The 22,736-nt window shown below is 39.3% G+C and overlaps 1 protein-coding gene across 5 annotated transcripts in view; it reads right to left on the bottom strand.

Moving 5' to 3' along the window:
- Nucleotides 1-22,736, bottom strand: part of LEPR (leptin receptor) — a 62,452-nt gene that overhangs the window by 25,913 nt on the left and 13,803 nt on the right. For 4 of the 5 annotated variants that reach the window (XM_005300085.4, XM_065553979.1, XM_008166638.4 and 1 more), the window contains 7 exons: nt 21,525-21,830; nt 20,128-20,251; nt 12,216-12,421; nt 8,022-8,167; nt 7,119-7,263; nt 2,593-2,886; nt 2,292-2,409 (listed from right to left, as the gene is read on the bottom strand). In XM_005300085.4, the coding sequence (XP_005300142.1) occupies nt 2,292-2,409; nt 2,593-2,886; nt 7,119-7,263; nt 8,022-8,167; nt 12,216-12,421; nt 20,128-20,251; nt 21,525-21,830 (1,339 nt within the window). The remainder of the gene's footprint in view (nt 1-2,291; nt 2,410-2,592; nt 2,887-7,118; nt 7,264-8,021; nt 8,168-12,215; nt 12,422-20,127; nt 20,252-21,524; nt 21,831-22,736) is intronic. The other variant, XM_065553978.1, reaches the window with a different exon arrangement.

Genomic DNA, 22,736 nt, shown 5'->3' with positions numbered 1-22,736 from the left:
TTAGGTTTCTAGCTTATTGTTGGCCAGGTACATTGTGTGTTCTTGTTCACAATGTTGCAGGCAAATGTTGAAAACAACAAAGTTGTCTGTTATTTTAAAGAACCTGGAAATATTGCCATTAGTCAGATTTGTTTAAAATTTATTTTCTATTTTAGTTATTCTCATACAAAATGTTTTATTCTCATTTAGATTTGTATTTTTTTTAATGAAACCTCAACAGAATCAAAACAAAAACAAACAAACAAACAAGAAAGCCGGCATGCACTTATACACCGTGTTAGTGTCAATGCCTGACCTATGCATCAACCTATAACGAGATTATAGATATTAGGAAACACCATTTCTCTCAGGCAAATTTATCAGGCATGTTTGAGACCAACATGGAAAGATGAGAGAAAGAAAGGGGAAGAGCATGAAAAGGTGTTTATTCCAACATAAGTGACTCTAGCAGGTAGTCAAGGCAACATTTAGCCCAAAAGTCAACTAGTCACAATATAGTCCCAGAAAAGGTTTCCATATGAAATCCTAAGGGTTCTGTTTATTGTTCCATCCATCAAAGGCTTCACTATCGTGCCCATCATTTAGTATTTATGGTCCAATCCTACAAATACTGTTGAGGTCAGTGGAACCACTCACACTTCACACTGTGGGGCCCAATTCAGGAAAGCTCTTCACTTAAATCCATCCCTATTCAAGAAAGCATTTAAGCTTTCCTGAATCGTGGCTTAAGTGTGTGCAGGACCGTAAGTGCTGATTTAAGCTTCTTTGCCAAAAGGATTCTCACATATCCCATCTAGTCCAGTAGGGAATAAATCCAATGATTTCTGCTCAGGGAGGTTTTGTTTTTCCATTTTATTTATCCAAGTACTCGCGCAGTTACAGGAATCTTTTGTGTTTAAAATTATTAGACGATGTGAGAGAGACCTTTTCACAGGGCACTCCTGGCACATAGGTATGAATGTTGCATCAACTATACCACACATTTTCCCCCTAGTAGCATTGCTACTCTGTCCAAAGGACAGACAAAGGACAGACAGCTTTGGGGACCTAAGGAAGAGACAAAAAGATGCGACGTTCTCTGAAATTATTTGGTACCAGGGGATGACAGGAAAAAGTAACCATGACTGCAGAGAAGAACCAATGGCTGGAGAAGCTGATGTAGGGGAAAGGGTTTAGGATATACGAAGCATTGTTCTAACTTCTATGGTGGAATGGTCTCCACTTCTGCTAGTAGGAAACCCACCTCTTAGGCCCTACCTAGTGTGGATGGTCAGAATTGTTTTGAATTAGGAAATAAGGGGGAAACCGCAGGAACAAGTGGAAAACTGGGTCTGAACAGAACCTTGCTTCCCCAGCTCTGCAGCAGGGATTTGAATTCTATTGACCAAACGTCTCTATGCAAGAGACCAAATTTGTTACACCAACGAACATCTATGAAGATTCCAGTATCTGGCTTCTTCACTGGCATAGCGGAGATCAGAATTTGGTCCTAAGCTTGCATGTACCTTCCAGTTCAAATATAAGCCTCAAGGGCCAGGCCAAACCTTCTGAAAATTAGACCATGAATATTAGTAGCAAACTGAAAACTGCTCCAGCCACTAAAGCTGTTAAAACTGTAAAGTAACAACCTCCTTCTGAACAAGCTCTTTTTCTTTTGGAATGAGCCAAATTCTGCCGTCATATATTTAAACACCATGTATGTGTAAAGTTGAGTGTAATTTAATGTACATGAACAACTAGACTCAGTCATACAAATTATGATTCAAGCAAATTTTCCCATTGTGAAAAGCCATACAAATCAAAATCCATTGTGGCAAAGCAAGGTGGGCATTTGTATTGCAAAACCGGAACAGAGTTTGAAAGAAAACAGAAGGCTTAAAAGGTATATTCGTTTGCTCTGCTAGGACTCAGCCCTGCTGCCTGTGGAATCAAACCAAACTCTCATAGCACAGTTATTTAGTAATATTTTCTGCTTCAGTTTTGAACATGTTTTGTCCACATTTTCAAAGTTGGCCTCCAAAATTGTGTCCACAAGTTTTGCAGGTGCTGAATAATGTGCAAATACAACCCGCACTGGGTACTTTGAGCTCTTATGACCTAATTTGTGCACACGTGTGAGATTTGCTGGAACCTGTGGGTTCCATTTTGGAAGCCAGCTGGAAGACCAGGTGAAAGTTTGAGCCACAATGGCTCAGATTTTATATTCACTTCTGTGGAGCATCTATTACTGCATGAATATTTCCAAAGTAACAGTTTCCAAACAAATAGAATACATTAAAAACTATACACACCTGTAGTACTTTAACTGTAAAGAACTCCCCACAAGCAATGTATTTGTGTTTGCGGACCATCTGCAAGTCATTTTAGTTAAGTACCCATCAGTTTCACATGTGATATTGATATTGACATCTATTTAAAACACATTAAAAATATTAATACAAATAAAGCTACAACTGTTAAGGAGACAAAACTATGCATTATAAATCATTGTTGTCTGCAAAAACCTTCTTGGAATCAAACTGAAATGTTCTGACTTGAAAATATCAAGTATACTGAAGTTTATAAAAAAAGTGAAGTCATCCTGAATCTTACCTACTACATATAATTCAGCATATCGATGATGACATTCCCTGTTTTGATTACAACAGTACAATGCATTATAGAAGAATTTTCCTCTAGGTTTTGTTGCACTCAAGTTGAAAAGAGTAACTCTGCTAACACGATCATTCACAAGTGTATACTGTCTCTCTGGGATTTCTTCTGCTAAATTCAGCCACCAAACAATCTTCTTCGACAAAATCATCTTGTTTTTATCATTATAGAGGCAATGAAAGGAAACATTAGAACCAACACTCGTCAGTATCTTAGGAGGGAAGTACATGACATCTGTTACAGGGAAAGGGGGAAAAAAACAGAAAAAGAATCTTTAAGCGATATGAAACTTCACACAAAAAAGGTAGCTTTACAAAATTATAGGACAATCAGAAATGCTTATTTCTATCAAAATCTTGCTCCTAAACACAGGAGTCCAACTCTTACAATTTAATGAGTGTTACATGGGTACAGGGACAGCAGCAGAAGAGACCCCCATGACTTATTTTATCAGTATTTATATCTATTTGAACATTTATATCTGCATGGACTTTCACCTTTGATATCCTTACTCATGATGGAATAAATGAGATGGAACAAATGCAAGGTCACATAACATACTATATAATCTTACACATGGAGTACATTTTCAGGAGGGTGCACCTGTGTTGCATACACAAACATGCAGTTGTACAACTGGATGGGCAACTGTGTTGGCAAGTGAAAAGGAAATGCTGGGAAACTGCAAGCTGCATGAAGAGTTAGACATTATACTTCAGTGTGTTGATTTGAACATAAAAAGCCTCTGTCAATAGGCGTTCTTTCAAACTTTAGAAAAAACAGTAATAATTTCAGTGTTGTGACAAGAGTTTGCAATATAGAACAGGCCCAGCTATAGAGCACTTGTCACGCAAAAACACATACAAAATATATTGTACAATCACACACCACAAAGGTGCATGTGCTCTCAGTTAACAATGCATACATCATGGTGAGAAGATTCATATTTTAAAGTTTATTTTGAAAAATCCATCCATTATTTGGCCCTACACAAAGAGCATATAATAGGCTGAAGACATGCATCAACTGAACAATTCTCCTTAGTATCTCAAGGAATAATTACACTCATAATGGACCAAGATGCTTCCAAAATACAGTCTCTAGAACAGTGGTGCAAAGCATTCTCTCTTTGTCATCAGCATAGACTTTCCGATTAAATACAGATCAGAGCATAATGCTAATCAGTTGCATAAAAATATAACTGCCTAGTTTCAGCATTTTGTACTCCCAGTGTTAATGTGCTTGCATGAATGCAAAGCAGCCTCTTTGTTGCTACCAACTATCCTGCTGGTTTTACTGTTCTTCCATTGGTTAATGCTAACATTAGCCATTGGGAGAGTAGGCAAATTTGAGCTCCCTGCAGAGAAGAAATTACTTTCTTTAAAGTTGTCATCATGCTTATCGCAACATGATTTTTGGCCTGTGAAATGTGTTTAATACAATTAATATCCTACAATAGAATATTAAATAGAGAGAATAACTACTGAATCTCAGTGTTTTCCATTAACTGTACATATTTTTATTTTTATCTGTGCATACAATCTCTCTGAAGGCATGTACGTATGTACACATACACACACACCATGTATAGAGGTACAGTGTAAGTTTCCAAATGTGAGTCCCTAAAGTTAGCTACCTAATTCCATATTTACACACCTAAGTAACTGACCTAATAATCAGAAGATGCCAACTCTTTTTGAAGACCACTCCCTCTGAAAAAATCAGGTTAGCTATTTGGGTGCTTAATTTGAGGCACCCAGTTTAGAACATTTTGACCAGTGTTAGTGGAAAGCACACTAATGGGCCTACTCCACTGTCTCCTCTTTGGCCTGGGCTGCCTGGATCGCCTTCATTCATCTCTGGTGGGCCTGCTCCTCTGCCTCTTTGATGGCTTTCTTCTCTGGCATTCTGAGCTCTGCCATCTGCACCTGATGCTCATACGCCTCCTGGTCTCTGCAGATCGGTAATTGGTCAGCTCTACCAGAGTGGCCCTCTCCTGTAGCGAAGTAAAGTCTGGCTGGTTTCCCAGCCCTGCGTCCTCTCTCTCCTTCTGCTCAAAATACTTCATGAGTGAGTTTTTCAGATCCTCTGCTAATTTCCCCTTGTGGGGTAAACCATATTTCTAACATAAGCTCCCAAGATGCTTTTTATCCACTGTGTCCAAGGATTCTAACTGGCTCATTTTCCCCTTTCTTTGTTCTATTTCTCTTAACCCAAAATAAACAGAAGAAAATAATAAACTTGTACTTTGCTCCCTTGCTTTTGAGTCCGTTACAATCTGTTATTGCAAGTGGTTGGAGCGTGAACCTCCATTCACAGATATTGGGGTGCAATTTCTGCAGTGACTACACCCCTATAATGTTCTTGGGATCACCCAGACCAGTAAGGTGTTGTCACCCCCTGCTTTTTAACGTAATGATATGCTGCTATGTCTCAACAGTAGCCAGCCAACAAAGATTAGGTCCCACCCTGCCTTCCACCAGCCTACTTAATTCTTGTAGGGTAACCTCAACAATCCCTTCTGGTCCTGAGTCCTCGCAGATCCGTCTCCCTAAGTTCTTAACTACCAGACACACAGACTTTTCCCCTCTGGTTCGTCACCCCTGAAGGTGTGAAACTTGCCCCCAATTATCAGTTCACTTTGGTACATACACTCCACACTGTGGCACAACAGAGACCTGCTTGAGGTAAAAATAAACAAAAACTTTATTTAATAGAAAAAACATAGATTCAAAGATAAAATAGGGAGGAAAAACAAACACATACAAGTTACACAGAAAACAAAGACGCAATCTCTGGCTTTACCCTTTTACATTAGCTCAATTCCCTTTTCTAACACAAGTTACCTATTGCCCCAGAACATTTTCCAAGTGTACCCTCTGTCCTAGAGGGGATCCCGTGCTTCACAGACAGCACCCTGCTTAGACTCTAGTCCTCTATTTCTGGATAGCCTGTACTCCAAATACCTTCCCTTTTAACTGCATTTGCAGGTTTGTTATTTTCCCCAACTTGTTCTCAGACTATGGAAATTCCTGGTTATACAGAGCACGGTTTACCCAGCCGTGGGTTTTCTTTTTAGTTTCAATATTTCCCATTAACTTTAATGGTCTGCCATTGGCTCTTTTGGGCTGGACAATGCTAGGTGTTTGGAGCCAGTGTCCTGTAAATACCTGGCCTGGCCCTGCCAGATTGCCTCACCACACTACTGGGAGGTGATGCTGTAGTTACTACCATTACAATTTGCGACACATATATACATGCATGCATTCAGAACCAGAACCTGTATACAAATCTCCTAATGACTGTCAAGTTCAGGACATTACAAGATTTAATAAAAGATCTTACTTGACATGTTTTGTATACACAATAACATTGGCTACAACCATTTGATTCAAGTGCTTATTTTCTGGGTTTCAGACCCCGTCTCCCCTTGGGGTGTCTGGACCTTGATTTTCTCTGTCTCTCTCTCTTTCCACAAACATACACTTATATAATTCCTAGGAGGATAACTTTAGCAAAACAGGTTGAAATATCTCCTTTTAAAATAAGGGAAGAACAGGGGAAACACACTGCAAGAAAATTGTCAGCATCCCCAGACTGACCACACAGGACAATTTACAATACAGTGTTGCTAATTTCTGCCTTCATTCTTAAACAGTAAGTAAAGTTTCTGGCCCTTCTGGCTGCAGAGAAAGCTTCAAAATGTAACCCCAGTGCATCCTAAAGGCTCAAAAAGAAGAGGCAAATAAAAAGAACACCAAATTTATTATTTTTACATAATCTCAAGATTTTAAAGCCAATCTCATGATTTTTGGTGAGGCTGACTCATGATTTTTGAACATTTGAGTTTGGAAACACTGGCAACATAAATGAGCGATCAAGATGAATGGATAATGACTTGCCAAATAAATTCTCTCTCTCACTGTAGACTTTAACAACAGAATACAAGAGGAATTAAGGTATTTTCTTTCAGTGGAACCCCCTTTGACTCAACCCATCTGATTGGCCTCAGAGGAGCCACTACCATGCAACATGTCAGGAATCTGTGCTTTCATAACTCAAGTTACTCGCTTAATTGATGTGTGTAATAAACTTCTGTAATTTTGAATTTTACATGCAAGTTTGTGCCAGTTCTGAAACAGCTTTACTTATACCGTCTGCTAAAAAAATTGAGTTTAAATTGCATTACTTAAACTTAGTAAAGGCTCCTCACTGAAGACTGGGAAGCTCCTCTGAATACTCTGTTTTGGGTTGGCATAATGACAATGGAACCTTCAGGTGTAGCAAAATTTTGTTGCACTATTTATAGCATTTACTATGCACTTTTGTTGCCTACATGTGCTGTAGGATTTTGTAGTAGAATGCATATAGACACTTTATCCATGTGTAATACATATCAAATAATATATGCACACATTTATTTCCAGTCCTAACAATGGCTATTTAAATTATTGTAGAGGACATACCTTCTGTGTTTAAATTATAAGGTGTGCTCCAATCACTCCAGAATCCTGGACCATGAAGACTCTTGCACCGTACTTGAACTAAATATGAAGAACCAGCCAGCATATTGCCTATGATGAGGGAGGTTTCTATGACAATCTCAACCACCTGTTAAATTAGATTAGAAGCCATTAACATTATTATTTTGCACCACTTCAGAAAAATGAGAGAAATCAAAGGAAAGAAGCTGTTTATTTTGAGGGTTAGTAGGACTGCTCAAAAGCATTCAACTTTATCACATCTAAATCAAGTAGGTTTAGAAGTTACATACGCCAGCAGAAAATAGCTACAGTATTTTGTTGTGTGCTGTTAAATAGATGCCGCTTTTCACCCCCGAGATAGCTGCGTTGTGACAGTGGGAAAAGTGATTCGTTAATAGAACTATATACCACACACACATAGAAATCCTAGCTCCACTGAAGCCAATGGGAGCTTTGTGATTGACTTCAATGGGACCAGGATTTACCTGTTGACAGGGTTTAGTGGTCTGTAGGTGAAACCCATACTATGAGGGGGGCGGGTCTTTGTCCCTTTCTCGTGGCTGCTCCATATATGGGTTTATGAGTCTGCTACTGCTTCCAGCTAAGCAACTTAGTCCTTTTGCTCATTCAGCAAAGGCTAATAATTTCAGTGCTGCAGATCCTGAATTCAAAGTCTGCTGTTGACCCAAGCAGGTTTGGCGAAATGAGCACTACTAGCTGCCCTGAGATTGATTCTTCCCTCAAGTTTTGAGTGGACCACGGCCACTGTGGAATCTAGACAGACAGTTGCAGCAGAGTCTCCTTAAATACAACATTAGAATGATTTCATCTTCAATAAAAATAAATAAATAAATAAAATACTACTAAAAGAACAAGTACACTCACCTGCCAGGCATTTTGAGTAGCGTTCCCAGAAAACTTCACTTCATACTGAAGAGGATATGGTGTTAGTACTGGGTTGGACCAACAGATCTTTAACTGTCCTTTGTCTGTCATTTCTAGTCGCAGGTTCAATGGAGGTTCAGGCTTTACTGTAAAAATATTAAAACCAAGCTTCTATTTTATGTTACAGTTACTGCTGGCCGAGATGTTTGTATTCACCACCATTCAATCAGTGACCTCTCTCTCTTTTAAGTCTTGTCCTTAAGCTTTATGTTTTTAGAAGTTACTCTACTCTGATTTAAATATACTTACAGCAAATAATAGAAGCCTAAATTACTCTATAAACGGAATAGCCAGCAGTATTTTAGCAAACATGGTTAACTATTGGGTCATGTTGCAGAGATGACTGGTGCCTGCTGAGGGGAGGGGCACAATTTAAAGGTTCAGCCCCCCACCAGTTTGAGTCACACACACCCTTACCCTCAGTGGCCGCTCTCTGCAGCTCCAAGGTGTTAGCTCCAGTGGAGAGGCAGCAGCAAACAGCTGCTTTAACTCTGTGGGGAGAGGCAGCAGCAAAAGCAGTGGCTGTTCCTGCAGCTCCCAGCTATTTGCCGCTGCCTCTCCTCACGACCGCAGCTTCCAACTTGCCGGCTCCAGCAGCTGCCATTCAGGGAGGGGACCTGGCAGCATCATGTGACCGAGCGGAGCCAGCAAACCCTGGCAAAAATCTGGGGGAAAGATGATCTGGAGGTCTCAGGGCACACCTGCTGGGGATCAGGGCTGAAGGCACAAGCCCCAGCAGACGTGCCCCAGCTCTCGAATTTCTGAAGATTGTCATATGCAGCTCGGAGGGTCAGTAAGTTCTGCCACTCCTGGTCTAGTAGTTGCCTTAAACCAGAATCAGCTTCTTGCTATCCAGGGTCCCAATTCTACAAAGCACTCAGACACACGCATAAATGTTTTGCTGAATGGGAGCCGGCTTGTAAAGTAGTCCCATCCATTCTACTATTACTAGGATTTTGGCTATGAAAAGTGGCCTTATAGGAGAGCTGAAATGAGGTGAAGGAAAATGAGGGCTTTGCAGGACTCTAACAGAGATAAAGAGGACATTCCAGAGGGAGGAAATGGACAACTACTTATGAATAATAATCATGCTGGGTAAAAAATCAAGAAGCTTGGATTCTACTTTTACCAGGTACTGAGTAAATTTATTTATCACTGTTCAATGATGACTGTGGTTGGGTACATTTGTTAAGAAAACATTGAGGTTCTCTCACTCAGGATAAACACCTTTAATACATGGTGTGGCATTATGCCCCATATTCTTTGCGGTAATATTATTATGATATGAGTATGGAATAATTATGATGTATTTTGCGCAAGATAAGGCATGCAAGATATCATTGGAAAGGTTATGATTTACTGAATCTGATTATCCTACTTGTATGCATGTATCATTTTGGTATCTGACGTTAGGAGTATTGTCTATGCATCTATTACAAATGTGTTTACCCCTGGGGAACAGCCCCTAGACAGAATGCAATCAATCTAAATGGCTGGCTGGGAAGGGCCATTGGAGAAAACAATAGGTCTTTGAAGATGCTAATCTCCCACCGGAAAGCCTTCCAAAGGATGCTACTAACAGCCTCCGAGTTATGGCTGCTATGGCCCTACAGAGACATATGACCAAGTCACTGGATACTGGACTCCATTTTGGAATACCAGTGTTTTCCCACTGACCAGGCATGGGAACAAACTGGGAGACAAAGGGTTCCCGCCATACGTAAAAGCTATTTAAGGCAGGGGAGTGACATAATCATTGTTTGTTCTTCTCTGACTCCCCGCCCAAGAAAGAAGCCTGCTGGAAACACCTGAGAAACAAAAGACTGAACCAGGGGAGATGGGCTGAACTCAGGGTAGAGGGTTTTCTAGCCTGTAAAAGGAATATCTAGAGTTTTAAACTGCAAGTAAGAGCAGCTTGCTTTCAAGAATCTCTGCAATCTGCCTAAAACAAAATTTAGGGTGAGAATTTGTTATTTATATCCAATTTCTTTAGTACATTGATCTTAGATTGCGTGTTTGTTTTATTTGCTATCCCTTATAAGAACTTAAAATCTAACTTTTGTAGTTAATAAACTTATTTTTGTTTTGTCTAAAACCAGTGCATGGAAATCATACTTGGGGCCGAAAGCTATGTATATTCCTCTTCACATTGAGGGAGGGGGCAAATTTCATGAGCTTACGCTGTACAGATCTCTGTGCAGTGCAAGACAGTATAATTTTGGGTTTGCCCTCTAGAGAGGGGGTGTGCACAGGGCAGTTCCTTAGCTGAGCCTTCCCATGCAGAGCTGATTTCAGCGTCTGGGTGTTTCTGCACCTGGGTGTGTCCCTACCTGGATGTGAGCTGATAAAGTGCAGTCTGAAGCCTGGGCAGGCTGCACAGCAGTACAGTGTAAAGGGAACCCAGGCTGGTGGGTCAGGCGGGCTCAGTGGTACCTCAGTTTCAGGCGGCACATCGGGGGGAACCCATCACAAATGGTATTTTTCAGTTTAGAGTAAACAGCCAAGCATGTGTCTGTAACCTGGAAATGAGGAACCTCTGAGTTGTGTAGTCAGTGCTTCAGAAGGCCATATTAAAGGCAATACTGCATCCTGCAATTCAATCTGCATGCGCAGACCCCCTGAGCTCACATGCAGCCTCTTTGATTTTAATGGAGCTCTGGTCAAAAACAGGAGTCCACCTGCATGCATCAGATTACAGGCTTGGGTCCATAAATACAAGGGGGTCATTTTCTGATCTGCTTATGCTACAAGTGGTCTCACTGAAATCAATAGGAGTATTCAAGGAGTAAGGAACTACTTAGCTCTGATGACATTATCAGTACCTAGCCCAAATGTATCAATATTTGAGTCAGTGTAAACTAAATAGTTAGGGCCAAATTTCGAGGTGTGTGTGTGGCAGCTCTAATTCAGTCCACACTTTGACTAGCTTCAGTGGAGACGGGCAAGAGCGAAGGATTCAGGATGTGGTCCATTGCTTTTAAAAACTTTATTCTGCCATTTTGATGACAATTTCTTTATGGTGGTACAGAAGCCCTCTTTTTAAAAGACTGAACATTACCATATTGTAATCTAAGTGGTTGCATGGGTAGACAATGTTTTCTCATGTTGTTGCCATGTATTCCGTTGCTATGGCTTGTGTGTGCAAAGCAAACAACTCACTTAGCCAATATTCATCTTTTTATTTTAAAACTCATTATTCCTTTTATCAAGCTCACTAATGGCAGAACATATTAAAAATTATACATTTAAAAATGACCTTCTGACCTTACTTATTGCTTAGAACATATTTCATGAATTATATCTGTGGTCACCTTTAATATTGGCAGATGCAGCTGTGAAACTTAAATTGATCCTGTTGACATAATTCAAATGAAATCAGTATGTAATCATCAATATAATCACCTCATCTCCAAAAATATTAATTTCATTTGCAACTAAGATGAAGTGTTCATCCAAAAGGTTTTTAATTCTGCTTTCCAAAAAGTAACATTAACAAGAACAAACAAACAAACAAGCAAAACAAACAAACAGTTTTTCATTATAGCTAAAAATGTCCCAACTAGTCAGAAAATATTTATCAACCATTAATTATGCAGACTGGATGGCAACAAAGTAACATCAAATGTATCTGTCATCTGATTTCACTGAGCTGATGGGCTGGAGAAATAGCAGAAATAAATCTTTCACTTTTAAAAATGCGGAAGTTGTACCTTTAATGAAGGAAGTGTCAAAATGAGCGTGAGAGAATATATGCAAATACTGCTGATGAGAATTTGCAGGTTTATTTTTAAAGCAAATAGCAAAAAGTTTATTTTCTGTTACAAATAAGGTAATAATTATGAACAAGACCATTGCTCTACACATACTGATCTACCTTCCTGCATTCAAAGTGAATGCTCAGGTGCCCCAAGACATTGTTCCTCCTTCTACCTAGATTTGCACTGAAGAAGGGCGGAGACTAGGAAGGCTGGGGGGGGGCGGGGAGAGAGGGAGATACACATCAGCCTGCAGAAGTTACCCTGAAGAATTAACATAGCTACAGCTGAAGTCCTTGCAAAAACTGACTAGTCACAAAATAAGGACTTCCTGTTATTGCTTTCTATAAAAAAGGTGTACAATAAATTGAAAACTTACCAATATTTATGGGTCTGACCGACATTAAAGGTGACTGAAGAAGTGTTACCCCATTTATGATGTTTAACCATGTAATGTAAGTGTAGTTGAGTTTCAGTGAAGGTATGTGACATTCGTGCTTGTCAGACCCATTGCTGTTGCAGGGAGTAACCATGAAATTGCCTTTTAGAGAACCTGTAGACATGTCTTCCAATGACAACTCTGATCTATATTGGAAAAAAAAATAGATCAATATTTAAAAAGCATCATGTCCTGGACAATCTTCTGCATATTCGATTACTTTGGATTAAACAGTAGAAATAGTACTGCAAACAGCAAAGCACAAGAGACGGATCAGTCTGTGTGCATTTTCTTCAGCTGTACCTTTGGGGGCAGAGAAGGAGCCTAATGAAAGATATTTCTGAGGCCTGATCCAAGAATATCAGAATTGCCAAACTGGGTCAGACCATCTACTCCAGTATCCTGTCTCTGACATTGGCCAGAACCAGCTGCATCAGAGGAAGGTTTAAGAAACCCTCCATTTGGCAGCTGTGGGATAATCTGTCACTCATGAAGGTCTCATCTCAATCCCTAATAGTCAGATGCTGATTAAACATGAATTTTTATATCTCTTCCAAAATTTATTGTTAAGTGTTATAATAATAAAAAAATCCTGAAGTTATTCAGGCAAAACCAGAATTTTGTGTGCGCAACAAGCTGCAGAATTTGGTCCAGGCTTAGGATATGTTTCTAAATTACTTATCAACTACACACGATTATAACTGATAAATATTGTATATACAAATCACAAAGAATGTACTCTAAAAATCTAACTTTACGTGATTACTTCCAAGATGATGAAGCATTGTTTATTTTGAAGGCATACCATGTTTATTTCTTAGATAATTTGACTTTTTCTTAGCAAAGCAAATCTCATTTAATCCCAGGCATTACTAGTACCATTGCTTTGGACTGGCTCGTGGAAAGTATTTAGTAACTAACTCTTTAGTATTCTGTTTTGTTTCTTTCTAAACTGAAGTGCAGCCCAAGAGACTACTTCTGGCTGAACTCTCCAGATTTGTTTTCATGAATTTTTCACATGTTGGAATACTTTCCTTTAGAGATTAGCATACAAATGAAGATAGTTTTATTACAAAAATATATGGTTTAATAAAACCTTCCAAAATTTTCAACAGAAAGCACTTGATCTGCTAACAAGAAATAAAGATGTTTATTTAACAAAAATAGTTGGATCAATTTTTCCAGTGTTGGAAGAACACATTTATGCTTTCAGAATTTTTTTAAAGGAAACATATGCAATATTTAGGGCATATAGAAATATATCAGCTGTACAATATATTACTGTTGATATGAAGTCTTATGGTGCATACAAATGGAGATGTGTGCTGTCACACTGCATTTTAGGTCAAAACTTATTCAATTCTTACTAGTACCTGATTCAGACAGGCATTATATCACACTTCTAAAGCATATGTAACAATGTTACTTGGGTCACTTTCAAGAAATGGCATCAACTTGAGAGGGCAGTCAATATATCTAATGTACACATCACTACACAGGCCCTCAATACATACATTTACATACACACACATACACAAGTTGCACTTAAAACACCTAATTCTCCACTCCCTTGCATGTTACATTCATGGAACCCTAATAACTGCAATTTACACTAGTGTTACACAGGGGAAATCAGCCCAAAGGTTTCTTCCATTTTGAGCAATATCAGCAGTATTCCTATTTTAAGTGTAGGAAATCTCTCTGAAACAGAGTATCTTTTAAAATGGAAGAAACTTTAGAAGTGAACCACTGCATACATTCAGTGGTAGACAGAATGCATGACTGTCTAGTACAATTATTTTAATGGCATGACGAGTAACAAAGCCACAGGTGAGTTATACAATTCACCACAAATGAGTGCCTTTCTATGACCTCCAGCATATCAGCAGTGAACACAGGGCCCTGAGAGCAAGGGTGAAGAAGTGATGTCTCTACACAAATGCGATAAGTATGGGAATAAACAGGAAGAACTGGCAGTATTAGCCATAAGCTAAATTCTGACTTATTTGACATCACTGCATGACCAGGATATTTGTATAGAGGAATATAACTTGTTCCGGAAAGACAGGGTAGGAAAAAAGGATGTGCTGTTGCCTTATACATCAAGAATATATACACTTGTTCTGAAGTCCAGAAAGAGGTGAGAGGCAGACCAGTTGAAAGTCCCTGGGTGAAAATAAAGGGGGAAAAAACAGGGGTGATGTCATGCTAAAGGTCTACTATAGAACACCAAATCAGGAGAGGAAGGTGGATGAGGCATTATTAGAACAGAAATATCCAAAACAGAAGACACGGTTGTAAAGGGGACACTTTTATTACTCAGATATCTGTTGGAAATTTCCTCCACCTTCTGAAACAAGAAATTGTTCCCCAGTACATTCCAAGAACTAGTTGAACATATTGAGTTTGCTATTTTACTTTTCCAAGGGGGCAGCCATTTTAGACCTGATTCTGAACAAGAGGGAGGAATTGGTTGTGAATCTGAAGGTTAATGGCAATGTGGGTGAAAGTGACCTTGAAATGATGATTTCAGGATTCTAAGGAAAAGGAAAGAGTCAGAGCAGTAGAATAAGAACAACGAACTTCAAAAAAGCAGACCCTCAGAAACAGAGAACTAGTAGGTAAGATCCCATTGGAAGAAAATCCAAGGAAAAAGGGAGTTCAGGAGAGGTGGCAGTGTCTTGAGGAGACAATATTAAAGGTATAATAGCAAACTATCCTGATGTGAAGGAAAGATAGGAAGAATAGTAAGAGGCCATATGGCTCTATTGGAGTGCTTTAATTACCTGAAAATCAAAAGTTAAATCCTACAAAGAGTGGGAAAATGGACAAATTCATAAGGACAAGTACAAAAAAATAGCACAAGCATGTAGAGACAAAAACAGAAAGGGTAAGATACAAAATGAGTTCCACCTAGCAGGGGAAAGGCAATAAGAAGAAGAGGTTCTATAAATATGTTAGGAGCAAGAGAAAGTACAGACCCACTACTTAGCAGGGAAGGAGAGCTAACCAGAGATGGCATCAAGAAGGCAGAGGCATTTAATGCCTATTTTGCTATAATCTCCACTAAAAAAAGGTTAATTATGACCAGATAGTTAACACAATAATATTAACATCAAGGAGGAGGGAACACAAGCCAGAATAGGGAAAAGAACAGATTAAAAAAATATTTAGAGAAATTAGATGTATTCAAGGCAGCAGAGCCTGAAGAAATTGATCCTAAGGTATTAAAGGAACTAGGCTGGTGCAATCTCAGAACCAGAAGTTGGGAATGGGCAACAGAGGATGGATCACTTGATGGTTACCTGTTCTGTTCATTCCCTCTGAAGCACTTGGCATTGGCCACTGTTGGAAGACAGGATACTAGGCTAGATGGACCTTTGGTCTGACCCAGTATGGCCGTTCTTATGTTCAGAGTGTTCAAAGAACAGCTATGGCCTGGAGCCAACAGCAGAGTAGAAACCCAAGTGCTGTGTTGCCGACTTGCTGATGAAGAGCAGCATGGAGGGAGACTAAGCAAGGTTCAGCCCTTTACAATCTGGATGACTTGGATAATGGTGCAGGAGAGAGTAAAATGCTTTACAAAATTTGTGGAGGACACCACCCTGGGAGAGATTGCAAAACAACCTTGACAAATTGGAGAATTGATCTGAATTCAACAAGATTAAATTTGATAAAGACAAGTGCAAAGTACTTCACTTAGGAAATAAATATAAATAAAACTATGGAGATATACCTCTCATAGAACTGGAAGGGTCCCTGTAAGATCATCGAGTCCAGCCCCCTACCTTCACTAGCAAGACCAAATACTGACTTTTTGCCCCAGATCCCTAAGTGGCCCCCTCAAGGATTGAACTCACAACCCTGGGTTTAGTAGGCCAATGCTCAAACCACTGAGTTATCCCTCCCTTTGAAAAGTCAAATACACAACTACAAAATGGAGAATAACTGGCAAGGCAGAAGAGGATCTGGGAGTTATAGTAGATCATAAATCGAATGAGTCAACAATGCGATACATATGACACTCCTTTCATTATGTCCCAGAATATTAGTCTTTTTCGCAACTGTAAGACATGGGAGATAACTGTCCCTTTCTACTTGACTCTGATGAGGCCTCACCTGGAGTACCTTGCCCAGTTCTGGGTTCCATTCTTTAGGAAAGATGTGGACAACTGGAGAAAGTTCAAAGGAGAGCAACAAAAATGATAAAAGATTTAGAAAAGCTGATCTCTGAGGAAAAATTTAAAAAACTGGGCATGTTTAGTCTTGGGAAAAGATGACTAAGGGGGAACCTGATTACATATTTGAAGACTGTTAAGAGGACGGTGATAATTTATTTTCCATATCCACAAAAAGTAACTGACTCAATCCATAGCAAGGGAGATTTAGGTTAGATATTAGGAAAAACTAACTATACGAAGAATTAAAATCTGGAATAGGCTTCCAAGGGAGGTTGTGGAATCCCTCTGATTGGATGTTTTCAAGAACAAGTTAGACAAACACCTGTCTGGGATAGTCTAGGTTTTCCTGGTCCTGCCTCAGCACAGGGGAGCTGGACTAGAGGACCGCTCAAGGTCACTTCCAGCCCTCCATTTTTAAGATTTTATGAAAGCTACAGGGTTAAATAGGTTTCTCCTTCCAAGGAAGTTGTACCATAAAAGGTAGAGGCAGCTCTCTGACAATGATTTCATCTCCATCTTGGCAGCCCTCTTGTTACTAGCATCTTTTCTGCAGTATATTTTCAGAGTCCTATTTGACTGACGTCTATTCTTCAGACCTGCTCTGTAATGGACAGCATGACGCACTTTTTGTTCATGACGTCAGACCAAGCCTGTAATACTTGGGGATGGGTGAATCAAAAATCTTTTTTTTAATGCTGAAACACTTGAGCTGTCAAAGGCCATATGTGAACCATTGAGGAGCCTATAACAAAACAAAGCCATTATTTTCATTGCTTGTATGGCCTAAATATGAGAATATTGGCACTTGTTTCTGAATTGAGGCCTCCCAGAGAGAAACAAATGCCATGAAAACATACTTTTAAAACTGGGACTGTTTTCAAACTATTCTGGCCTGCATGTGAAAGGCAGTGAGCCAACAGGAGAAGCTACCCTTTTACCAAAACATGAAATAAACAAGTCAGTTATTCCTTCAGAACATCAGGCTTTGCTAAAGAAAACTATAATTGACCTTCACTCCTGGGAGAAAAAAAATACTACCACCACATGAGGAATGTTAAATAAGTTTGCTCTATAATGGCAAAAACAATAGCAAAAATACTACTGATAGTCTTTGGAGAGGAGAATGAACGCATTAGCAGTAAGTAAGTCGATAATTTGGAGGAGATGTGTAAATCAACTTACTTAGGGAATCTGGAGTAAAAAGCTGACAAATTTCTTTCAGGGTAAGAATTACAGTAATTTTTTGAAGTGCCAGAGAAAATGATACTGAAGAGAGCAGAGCATACAGAGACCTCAAACTTAGGTAATGGTGCAGCTCAAGGCAGTTGTTAACACACTGCTAAATTTCCCAGACAGGGAAGAGCTTCGTCTAGAAACTGGAATAAAACTTTAGATCCTTGCAAAAAATCAGAAAATCCATGTTTTCCTGCACTGAAGGATGAATCTGCAAAAGGATGCAAAATGCTTTTGTACTTTGCAAAACTAAGAGGGGGGAAAAAACAGAAAACAGAAGTCTCATCTTTCTAGCCTCTCTCAAAGCTCCACAGGATACTCCATAGGCTGTCAGGTCTTCTTGGCCCCTTTGAGAGTTTCTTCTGCAGATTCCTCTGGCCTTCCCCCCCCCCAAAAAAATCAGTTCATCAAGCAGTTCATCTGGGGTGCTCCAGTATGTGTCTCCTTGCTCCCACTGTGTCTTGATGTCTTTGCAGCTCTTCTCACCTCATTTTCTACCTCTTATATGTCTCATCACTTTCACTAACAAGGTGTAAGAGAGTTGTTGATTTTTCTCCTCTTTCAGATGTGGAAGCACACCCCTATCACAAAGCAGTGCTGTGCTTGTGCACCCATTTCACGGATGATTTTTTTCAGAGAGGCACGGCTAGCAGAGAACTCTCCATTACTGGCAGAAATAGGACATTTCTTCTCAAAGATATAAGATGGTCTATCTGTAGACTACTACTACAGGCTGATACCAGAATACTTCACAAGCTATTAGAATACACCACCACAGACATGCACCCACCTGTGGGTGGTAAGAGAGAGCCTAACAGCACACAGTATGCAACATGGCAGCAGCAGGAGACCAAATTTTAGCCATGAGCACCAGGGAAAACCTTCTATTCTTAAAAAGGGGACAGGAGTGTCATGAGGCCTTTAGTCATCCAGGGCCTCTGTTTTTAAGCTCTTATTTGAAAAATGCACAGAGTGAATTTATAGTTCTGAACATATCTGCCTTGGTGAGCCTTTTCAGCTCAGCTGGGATTTGAATCTGTGTTTCCAGGGGGGCTAGGCATGCCTAGTCTACTCAACTATCCCCATCAGCTAAGATTTTTCTATTTAGTGATGAACCTGGTTGGAAAAGAACAAAAGTGGGAACTATTTTTAGATGTAATGGTACTTGAGACACAGAAAGCATAGAGTCAAGTATCAGAGGGGTAGCCGTGTTAGTCTGGATCTGTAAAAAGCGACAAAGAGTCCTGTGGCACCTTATAGACTAACAGACGTTTTGGAGCATAAGCTTTTGTGGGTCTATTTGATCTATTTATAATATAGTATCCATATGAGACCCAATTAAGAGTCAGATCCCACTAGGATGTAATAAGAGACAGTCTCTACACCAAAGAGCTTACAATCTAAACAGATACAACAAGGGGTGGGAGGGAAGTGCTATTATCCCCATTTTACAGATGGGGAACTGAAGCACAGAGAGATTAAAGGATTTGCCCAACATCACATAGGAAGTCTGTGGTAGAGAAAGGAACTGAACCCAGAACTTCTGAGTCCAAGTCTATTAGCCACAAGACCATCCTTCCTCTCCATTGTTAGTGGAGACTCCCCTACCTCAAGGTAATATGGAGAGCAGAAGCAGGTGGACTTCCAGATGAGAACATGGTTCCTTACATGAGTACCAACTGTCTGAAAATATTAAATGAAAAGGGAACGCAGAAACTCAAAAGTGCATAAGAGATGTATGCCATTCAATCCAGCAGTAGCCTATAGAGATCAGTGTGCTCTTGAAGTGTAGCCTAACGTTCACATTTAAATCACTGATTTATTCATTTAGTTTCAATATATTAAAAGAGACACCAAAGCTCTAGGTGATGAACATATTTTACCCTCCAAAAGCATGTTTGGAACAGTGGTGACTTCTTTTGTGTCTGTAAGAGGGCTACAGAGTGGTTAACTCTGTAAGATGCATCAAAAATTCTAGTTTTTATATTAGGTATGGTATTAAAAATGACAAAGAAGAATAAATGTCTTAAGGAAAGAATATGATAAAAGGCAAAAACACAAGCAGGCAGAGCTAAAAATCAAGCATTCAACCTTAAAAAATTATGGGTCGCATATTGATTGAGGACGCCTTTGACTTAGTTAAAATAAAATAAGCAGTTTAATAAATATGAGAAAAGGACAGAAAGGACAGGAAATACCCTGTGTTAACCATTCAAGCCCTGAACATATACCTGACTGATATTTTTAGACCACATTTTGATAGGACTGTATGGAATTAAGAACAAATGGGCATGTAGTATATTATCCACTTGTACTGACTAATGCTATAACTGTGTTTCAGATCACAAATACTATTGTAAGACAACAAACCCATAGGACCTTTACTGGTGTTTTAGGATATCCTTATAAATGGGAAGCTTCCGATATATTTTACTTACAGAACATATAAAAGATTAATCTTAAATTCTCCATTCAAGTACGACTTCTTGTTAGACAATTTCAGGATACAAACGAACTGTTCTAGGTCTCCTTTAGTCCAACATTGAATGTTCCAGCTTAAATCTAAATTTAAAAAGGTAAACATTTTCTGAACCACATTGAAACCAAAGACATTTAAAGAAATAAAATAAAATTTACCAGTAAGTCTTAGAATCATAGAATATCAGGGTTGGAAGGGACCTCAGGAGGTCATTTAGTCCAACCCCCTGCTCAAAGCAGGACCAATCCCCAGACAGATTTTACCCCTGTTCCCTAAATGGCCCCCTCAAGGATTGAACTCACAACCCTGCGTTTAGCAGGCCAATGCTCAAACCACTGAGCTATCCCTAGTATGGAAAAAGATTTAGGCTCCTAAATCCAATGCCTAATGCAAATTTAAAACCCAGATTTTTAAAGGTATTTTGTGATCTGGTAGTCTCTTACTATAGAGAATGTACAGAGCTGAACATAAAATTCATGTAAATTATAATCACACAGATTTGTTTAAATAATAAAATTTCTTACTTGAAACTAGTGACAATTTTTAGTGGAGGGGGAGGGGGCAAATGGGCTGTGTTAAGTTTCTGATATTCTTTAATCTTTTTGCTACAGTTCATGACTACAACCTCTATGCAGCATTAGAAAGCAATACAATTATTCGGATTACTTCTTGAAAAGACTACCTGACATATGAGGCAGTGCTAGAAATACAGGGTAAAATCCTGACCATACTTAAGACAATGGGACTTTTGGCATGGCCTTCAGTAGGATCAAGATTTCACACAAAGATACTGACTTTTTTCCCCACCAGGTGCATTGTGCGCCGGGGGCGGGAGGAATAACCAACCACATTTCAAATGACAGGATGCAAGATAAAGTCACTGTGAATGATGCAGGTGGGGACAAGCGTTGCTCTCTCAAGCTAAAAATCCATTAAAAACGTCTACATCCTTATCTACAATTTATATTTTTTTCAACATTCCTCTGACGACCTAATTCTACCATGATGCTCACAAGGAGTTAGCTGACCAATAAGTGGTAAAGGTAAGGGGGAGGGGGCAACTGAGGATAGTTACCTATATGGCTAACAAAATGGATTTATATTATTAAGATGTAGCCATTCACCACTTCTACCTCCTTATTTGCATGTTGTTCCCCTTTCCCTTACCTTTTGTCTGCCTTTCTACATGGCAACCTCTCCAGGACAGGAATTTTGCCTTCATTTATGTTTGTACAGTACCCCGCACAATCCAGGCACAAATGGAAACAAATAATAGTATTAGGAAAATATTTGAAAAACAAAGAAAACTTGATGTCCGTTACTAAGTCACTTTAAATAACTACACTACAAACCTACCTGTTTGCTGAGGAGCTAAGCTACTTATTTCTGAGGACGTAAATTTTTTTGTTTCCATGCCTGCTGTGTACAAAGAACAATTTGCATGTGTTTCACCCCAAAGGCAACAGAGGAAACTCTCTTCAGCCACCAGCACCAGAGAGTTGGTTTCAGCAGTTCCATGCTCTCCGTGCAACCCAGGACCGCTCGCTACACCAGCAGTCAAAGGAATGACAGAAGTCTCATTTGGTGACATGCAAGGCAGCATAAAGCTCGACGCTGGAATCTGATGTACCATACAGTGAGCAACTGCCATTCGAATAAAATCTGGAAATACAAAGAAAGAAAGAAGGAAATGAGTTACACTACTTGGAACAATGAAAACAGAGCAGATGCTGTTCTAAAGAAACAAGTGTGATTAGAAATATTGGACAAGAATCTCCAAGTGCCAATCATTTCTGAATTCGTATAGACTATTTTATTCAGTGAGGCTTCCAGAATCACCTATGTGTCTCATACTTGACTGAAGTCACCTTGTTCTTTTTTTCCAAAATAACTGCATTTTTTTAAAAAACTCAAGATAGGCCAATACAAGCACTCTAGGGGGAAAAGTGCTCTCCTGGCTGAAATTGGTGTAAATTAATTAGAATCAAAGATAGTAAACACAGATTGAAGTCAAAGGAGCTGCACCAATTTAGCAGAGAATTTGGCCCTCGATGTGGGCACACAAAAACTCTTGGGTCTTAAAATCCAAACCCAGGTCCACATTTTGCAACTATCTCCTATATTTTTTACAACCTGGACACACCCAACTTTGGGATGTTCACAAGCTTGATATGTTAAATAATATAATATAAAGATATATTTTGTCCTCCTCGTTAATGGATATCATGTGAACACAGAAACTGCATTAAAAATGTTATTTGTAACATTTTCTAAAGACATGCAAAAACAATCCTATTGTTCACAGCAACAATATAAAAGCTCTATTCATAATATGTGAATTCCTGGTCCCACTGAAGTCATTGGGAGTTTTGCCATTGAGTTCAATGGGGCCAAGTCATTTAACATATCGGATGTCTTTTCTTCCCTCCCCACTCAATCAGAGGCATCTGATAGGTTTTGTTCATTGTTACAGAGTACATTGTAGTAGTTTTTAAATGCTTTCACAATACTTTTGTTTGTGTTGTTACACCAGAAAGATACTATTTACAATTGTTAAAACCCTAATTA

The sequence above is a fragment of the Chrysemys picta genome, chromosome 8 (assembly GCF_011386835.1).
Source record: "Chrysemys picta bellii isolate R12L10 chromosome 8, ASM1138683v2, whole genome shotgun sequence".
NCBI classification, from domain to species: Eukaryota; Metazoa; Chordata; order Testudines; family Emydidae; genus Chrysemys; species Chrysemys picta.
Note: the sequence above shows the minus strand (reverse complement) of the source record. Positions and strands in the feature narration are given on the sequence as shown.